Source organism: Brienomyrus brachyistius, unplaced genomic scaffold, assembly GCF_023856365.1.
Source record: "Brienomyrus brachyistius isolate T26 unplaced genomic scaffold, BBRACH_0.4 scaffold35, whole genome shotgun sequence".
Taxonomy (NCBI): Eukaryota; Metazoa; Chordata; class Actinopteri; order Osteoglossiformes; family Mormyridae; genus Brienomyrus; species Brienomyrus brachyistius.
This window is the reverse complement of record NW_026042310.1, coordinates 1,181,251-1,187,250: the sequence shown is the minus strand read 5'-3', so window position 1 is coordinate 1,187,250 and position 6,000 is coordinate 1,181,251. Positions and strand designations below refer to the sequence as shown.

At 39.1% G+C, this 6,000-nt stretch overlaps 1 protein-coding gene and 1 long non-coding RNA gene across 3 annotated transcripts in view; both read left to right on the top strand.

Moving 5' to 3' along the window:
- The first annotated feature begins 2,887 nt into the window (after positions 1-2,887).
- On the top strand, positions 2,888-4,073 carry LOC125721809 (uncharacterized). The gene is made up of 5 exons (XR_007385973.1): positions 2,888-3,192; positions 3,290-3,340; positions 3,552-3,616; positions 3,700-3,808; positions 3,901-4,073. It is a non-coding gene; the product is annotated as an uncharacterized LOC125721809 (long non-coding RNA).
- A 670-nt stretch (positions 4,074-4,743) lies between these two features.
- The window catches only part of LOC125721830 (uncharacterized), a 62,265-nt gene continuing 61,008 nt past the window's right edge, over positions 4,744-6,000 (top strand). The window contains exon 1 of one of the 2 annotated variants that reach the window (XM_048997952.1): positions 4,744-5,043. In XM_048997952.1, coding sequence (XP_048853909.1) covers positions 5,006-5,043 — 38 coding nt within the window. In that variant the 5' untranslated portion in view covers positions 4,744-5,005. The remainder of the gene's footprint in view (positions 5,044-6,000) is intronic. The other variant, XM_048997953.1, reaches the window with a different exon arrangement.

The window sequence follows — 6,000 nt, the reverse complement described above, 5'->3', positions numbered from 1 at the left end:
AAGCACTAATCTAGCGCAAATCCTGATAGAAGCAGTAGCTGAGTGGAAGTTAAAGAGACACAATGCATGTAGCAATATCCCAGTCACCACAGATAATGCCAGAAACCAAGTAAATGCAGTGACAGAAGCTGGACTAGGGCCACAGATATCTTGCTTTGCACATGTGATAAATTTAGCATGCCAAAGAGGAATCTCAGTTAACCAGATGGATCGCCTTCTTGGGAGGATTAGGAAGGTGGTTTCTTTTTTCCACAGAAGTACAACAGCAGCTCATGTCCTTAAAACAAAGCAAGAAATGCTACAGCTACCAGCCCACAAGCTCATACACGACGTCACTACAAGATGGAATTCCACATATGACATGTTGGAGCGCTATCTTGAGCAGCAGGCAGCAGTATACTCTGCACTGACAGAAAAGACACTGAAAAAAAATATCAGAGACATTGTCACCTTGTCTGATGATGATGTGAAAGTAGCAGAGGAGGTCCTTCAGCTCCTCAAACCTCTCAAAACAGTCACAACCCTATTGAGTACTGAAAATGCACCATCTGTGTTCATGATCCTACCTCTGAAAACCAGAATTATACAATCCATGTGTGCAAATGAGGAAGACACCAGCATTACCAGAGATGTTAAGGCTGCCATAAGAGGGGACCTGATTTCCAGATACACCAACCCCCATGAAATACAAGATTATCTTCACAGATCTACTGCACTTGATCCAAGGTTCAAGTCCCTGACTCACATAGAACCAGCCCTACGCGAGAAGACATACACTGATCTCACAACTGAGATTGTGGCTACTGAAGAGGTAAAAAATAATACAGTTATTCATATTATTTAATATTAATATAATTAAGTTATAAAATATTTTAACTATTATTTATGTGAATATTTGATCTTAATTTTGAAAATTACCAGCATATGTTATTGATTGCCTATGAAATATATAACAAGAAATATAGTTAAATAACTCAGTAATTTTTTCTGCAGGGTCAAGCCACAGAGCCAACACCCTCTGAAGAAGACACAGGGCCAAATGCATCTCCTCCACAAAAGAAGTCTGCCATAGAAGAGCTTTTTGGGGATACATTTGTGAAAGAGTCAGACACAGAGAAAACTTTTTACAACACAATCAAAGAGGAGGTAGCATCATACAGGGCAGCAAGCAGTTTGCCAGTGGATGGTGGTAATCCGCTGGCGTGGTGGAAACACAATGAGTGTAAATACCCTCACATTGCAAAAATGGCAAGACACTACCTTGCTGTGCCTGGCACTTCAGTTCCTAGTGAGAGGGTATTCTCCACAGCAGGTGACATAGTGACAGCTAAGAGGTCTACTCTCTCCCCAGAGAATGTAGACATCCTCATCTTTTTGAAAAAAAATTTGTCATTATAAGGTTTGGCCTGTTTTCAGTTCTCAGGTTGTTTTTCAATTGTTGCATTGAAGTATTCAAGTATTGAGAATTTTATTTAAAAATTGTATTTATTCAGCTTTTTCAGTTATTTCTTGGTTTTATTTTTGTAATTTATTTTAGTTATTTTTGATAAAACCAAAAGTTCCTTGCCATACTGTTCTTGTAATAAATGAGAAGCAAATTACATTTGACTCCTCCCCTTTTTGCTGATCCGAAAATTGATCCGATCCGTGACTCAAAATCCGTGATATGATCCGAACCGTTAGTTTTGTGATCCGTTGCACCACTACATGTAATCCAGGCAGAGACTCCGGAAACCCGGGTCCCAGAGGTGTGAGGCAACAGTGCTAACCAGTACACCACCATGCCGCCCTGCCGAGTTATCTCGAATTAAAAATCTGACTACATCCAGCTGACCAAAGTCGGGCAAGGTTGGTGTATAGGTCCCGAAAAGCTTACAAAACGGTGCTGAAAACGTGCTATGGAGGCAACTACTGTGAATCATTGACTGACTGTTATTGCAATGGCATTGCTTAACACCTTGAGTAACTGTCTCTTAGGTGATGAAGCCAGGTATAAAAGAAATGTTCTTTCTCGACTCATGATGTGCTAAGAAAAGGACAGGATTTGGTGGCCACCAATATGTGTCACTCTTGAGGTCAATTTTCTGTTTATGTTAGTGTGCAGGAACCTGTTCAGTGTTCCAGGTTAAGTACATTTTAGATCACGTTCTGATCTATTTTGTGTTCAGCATGTCTTCAGTTTATTCAGTGAATAAACTGTGGAGTACAGCTTTTTGATTAAAAGGTGATACATCAGATGTTAAATCAGATATTTAAATAATAGTATTAAAATACCTAGAAGATGAGTTCTGACAGTAGAATTGGTTTATCCGATATAGTTACCAAATTATGTCATTAAATTGTCGTTATAATTGGGCAGTGCAGTTCAGTCTGAATAAATGTGTCAGCTAAATGCTGTAAATGTTAAAATATGATGAAACAGAAATTACAGAACTTCTGTAGAGGTTGATCAAGACTAAGCATATGAATGTACTTTCGGGTCAGTCCATGCCAAATCAACCAGGGGCTCCATGGGCATCATTCCTGATTTTGATGAAAACTTGGTATTTTGATCCTTATAGAGAACACTGAAAATTCCCCAAGTTTTATTGAAAAATTCTGATGCAGTCCAAAGTTATGGCCCTTTCAAATTTGGGTGCCACGCCCCTTTTTTGCACTCGCGAATCACGCATATAATTTGTAAGGGTTTTCAAGAGACCATATGTTCGCTTCTAAGCATGCTAGAGAGCTGAAAATTGCTCTCCTGGTATACTTTTCCCTGCTCTTTCAGAATCTGGCATTAAAATTAAGCTCACGGGAAGCACTTCAAAGCTATGGACTTGCAAAAATCAGTTTTTGGTTCACTTTGGACTGCATCTGAATTTTTATGGGGGAATTTTCAGTGTTCTCTATAAGGATCAAAATACCAAGTTTTCATCAAAATCAGGAATGATGCGCATGGAACTTTTCTGAACATTGGTTGAATTGGGACGGACTGACCCTTTCACATTTTGCTAATTGTGTACAGGCTGTGTTTTTAAGCCTGTTTATAAAGAGCATGCTGTTGCAGCATTAACAGTTAACAGTTGTTAACAATTAATACTTTATTTGTACTAGCAGTAATTTCTGTATGTTATATCTTAAAATAACAGGAAGATTGCAGAGAATATCAGTCCAGGGGAGTGGTCTGAAATGAATGGCTTTGAGTTGGAGGTATGTGATCATGTGTGTGATTATATAGAGATTTTCTAATACAGGTATATTGATGAAATGTGATTAAAGAGTGTTTTATCCCATTGTGATAATAAAGGGGTTTCCAAGCCAAGACTTTGAGGTTGACTGTGGCATCTACATGTTGATGGTAAGATTCGTCATTAAGAAATTTTTGGACTGTCAAGATACTTTTGAGAATAAGTCATGAACATTGACATTTATTTTTTAATTGACAGTCTGCTTTATATGTGGTGCTGGATGCTCCCTTTGATTACACCATAGTAAGTAGCTCTTTTTATAGAGCAATAAAGTATGTGTGCAAAGAAGTCACTAAATGACACTAAATTGATTTTTAATAGTTAGACATGCCGAAATTGCGGAAATGGTGGTGCCTGCTGCTAATGGAAAACTTCGATCTCCGAAGGTCAGTGTGTGTGTATCTGTTAAGTTTGACTGAAAAATGAAATTAAAGACACATTATTAATATCAGTATTTCTCCATTATAAGTTATGGGAAGGTATTTGCACACTGGACAAAGGAATCAGAGGCTGTGCTGAGAGGTGAACATGCACCTGTATTCAGACTAAGAAAGCGCAAATCTGTGGAACTTAGCCTGGTCAGTGCACACTTTAAACCTTACTTTTAGCAGTAAATTGTTTTACTTCTGAAAAAGTGTTATAATAATGTTTCTTCCTATGCTTCTGACAGAAACCAGCAGAAGGGATGTGCTGGATGGAGACAACATAGAATCCAAGGAGCCATTCCTCTTTGGTTTTCAGGTCCAAGAGGACATGGAATTATTTTTACAGGCCTGTGTTGACCAGCGGGGCCTTCGGATTAATGCTGTCTGTTATAAGAATGATTAAATTACTGGCACATGAGTGTGTTGATTATTATTTTTTTATTTCATCCTGTTTGTTGTTGCCTTCTAAATAAATTTAACAGTTGATTAAATATAATTATTACATGTCAATCATCATTTATACAACTAGTGTATGTATGTGTGTATATAATATATATATATATATATATTATTTTCTATATATATGTGTATGTTTATAACAGTTAAGATATCTTATGACATATATAAACACATACTAGATCAGACCAGATATATATATATATATATATATATATATATATATATATATATATATATATATATATATATATATATATTATTTATTTATGTGTATATATATTATATAATATTGTTTTATATATACATTAGTGTATGTTTATAACACTTAAGATATCTTATGACTTTATATGTATATATACGCCCGGCTTGTCCGATCCTCGTGTGTGCCACGCCCCCTGATTATGCTTCCCTGATCTTGCCCAGCTGTGTCCGATTATATTCGCCCAGTCCTGTCTATTTCAGTCCATGTCTTGCCTTAGTTCATTGTCCGTCATTGATGTTACTGATGTTTGTTGATGTCAGTGCCTGCGTTTTACCCCCTTTGGTCCTGCCCGTCAATAAATCCCCGTTTTTCCCCGTATTCCGCCTGCCTGCCTGCTTCCGGCCCACTCGCCTGCCCGTGCGATCACCTGCTTCACCTACGATCGCAACCACCGATCGTGACATACATATACACATGTATAAACTTTTCTATAATGAACAAAAGCATGTGTTTATTCGCCAGAATTTTACAACTGACGTTCTACTGTAACAGAGTAGGAGATCGCGTGTTTCCTGTGGAGCTCCACTTTACGTCGTAAAGAGTAGCCCCACTTTGCATTATTAAAGATCACATTTTTCCTGTGGAGCTCCACAGTCGTCTGCAGCTAGACCCTTCTCCGTAGGATCGCCATGACCTCCGCGTCCAGCGATGTTTTCTCCGGATTACGGTAGTTTGAGAGTTTCCCGATCATACACATGTTGAGTCGAATTTTTTAATTATATTAAATTTGAATGTCCACTTTGACATTTGTATCGTAATTCGTGGTAGCGCCCTATAAAAATGACAGTGGCTGGGTGGGGGTCGAACGCTGGCAAGGTTATTACGGTTACCTGGCGTTGTGGTGGTAAAGGTATGCGGGGGGGGCGGTTTGCGTTTCTCCTTGCTGTTGTCAGTCACCTTTGTGGCTGTTTGAATTTATTTATTTTGTAGATCTGCATACGACGGATTTAATGGAGGTGACTGTTTGGTAGGTGGCGGCGGGTATGTTTTTTTCCATTCTGTTTCAGCTCACTTGTATTCAACCGGTGGGTGCGCGTTGCTGCGGGTAAATGGTGGGGCTGGTGTAAAATCGCCCGTAAGTTCGATTTTGGTTAGTGATTGTGGGTTTTAATTAACTTGTTTTGCCTGGCGCCATCCTCTGCAGGCAACGTGGAGGGAGCTTATCCGGCTCCCTCCACGATCACAATACGCCATTAACAAATTCTAGTGTTAATTCTAGTGTGTTGCTGCTCTGCCTGCTCTTACAGCTGCGGTCTGGATTGCCTGTCCTGCAGTTGCTGCTGCTTTTTCTTCTTCTCTTCTTTTCTTCTCTTTTCTCCTTTTCCTCTGCTGTATGAATGTGGGATTGGCCGATGGTCATTCCTTGTTTTTCTGTCAGGATTAATTGTTTAGAATAAGGGGTTTTATTATGTTGTGTGTTTTTTTTAAGATTCTTTGGGGTTGGGATGCCATTAGGGAGGAAGGGAACCTTGTGGTGGCCTGTTGTATTGTGTGTAGTAACGGGGCGTTGGTGTGTGTGTATGCATGGGAGTTGTAGTGTTTCTGTTTCAGGATGCCATCTGCTGCTTCATTGTTTAACCTCCTACTCTGTGTGGGCCCGCCCAGAGGTTTTATTTTGTCGTGT